This window comes from Papaver somniferum, unplaced genomic scaffold (genome assembly GCF_003573695.1).
Source record: "Papaver somniferum cultivar HN1 unplaced genomic scaffold, ASM357369v1 unplaced-scaffold_17627, whole genome shotgun sequence".
In the NCBI taxonomy this organism is placed as follows: Eukaryota; Viridiplantae; Streptophyta; class Magnoliopsida; order Ranunculales; family Papaveraceae; genus Papaver; species Papaver somniferum.
This window is the reverse complement of record NW_020627294.1, coordinates 1-654: the sequence shown is the minus strand read 5'-3', so window position 1 is coordinate 654 and position 654 is coordinate 1. Positions and strand designations below refer to the sequence as shown.

General features: G+C 33.6%; 1 protein-coding gene across 1 annotated transcript; it reads left to right on the top strand.

The window, feature by feature from the left end:
• Positions 1 to 69: 69 nt before the first annotated feature.
• LOC113337735 lies at positions 70 to 621 on the top strand (the record flags this gene model as incomplete). Its single annotated transcript, XM_026583333.1, has 2 exons — positions 70 to 171; positions 280 to 621. Coding segments are annotated over 2 exons (439 nt in total), but the record flags the coding sequence as incomplete, so codon positions are not given.
• Between the last annotated feature and the right edge of the window lie 33 nt (positions 622 to 654).

Genomic DNA, 654 nt, shown 5'->3' with positions numbered 1-654 from the left:
TTTTTTTTTTTTTTCTTTCTTTCTTTTTTCCTTTCTTCTGATTTTGATCTTGTTGATTCATTGTAATAGGGTTGAAGATTTGAATATAGGAGAAACTGTTGACACATGTTATCTCCTTGATTTTGTTGGGCCTAAAGGATTCACTGTGGAACTATCTAAGGTATTTAACAGGTAAGTGGGGTTTAGGGTTTATCAATATTTTGTTCTTTCATTTTTGATGTATGTTTAGGGTTTATAATCTGAACAGGTACTTAAATGATGATTTTATGTTTGAATTAGGGTTATAGTGTTCGACCACAGTAAATTGACAATGTCCAAGGTTCCCTCCAATGAGGAATGTCCAGATAACTTAGAGTTGAATATCAATGTACATGAGAGTAGTTCCGAAGCTGTTTATAATTACTTCTCGAACAAACTATTGGATACAAACTGTACTGTCTGTACACTTGTTAGAAATGAAGATAAGGACCGTATTGAAACACTACTTAAGTACATTGAAGATGGTGAGCTGAACAAATGGAACTTACCTGATACTAGAGCGTTTGATATCAGTTTGAAAGTAGAGCGGCGGAAGCTGAATTGCATTACTAATCCATACATGTTTGATCAGGTTTAGTTTCTTTCTTGGGTTAAGTTTCTGTTTATATGGTTGCT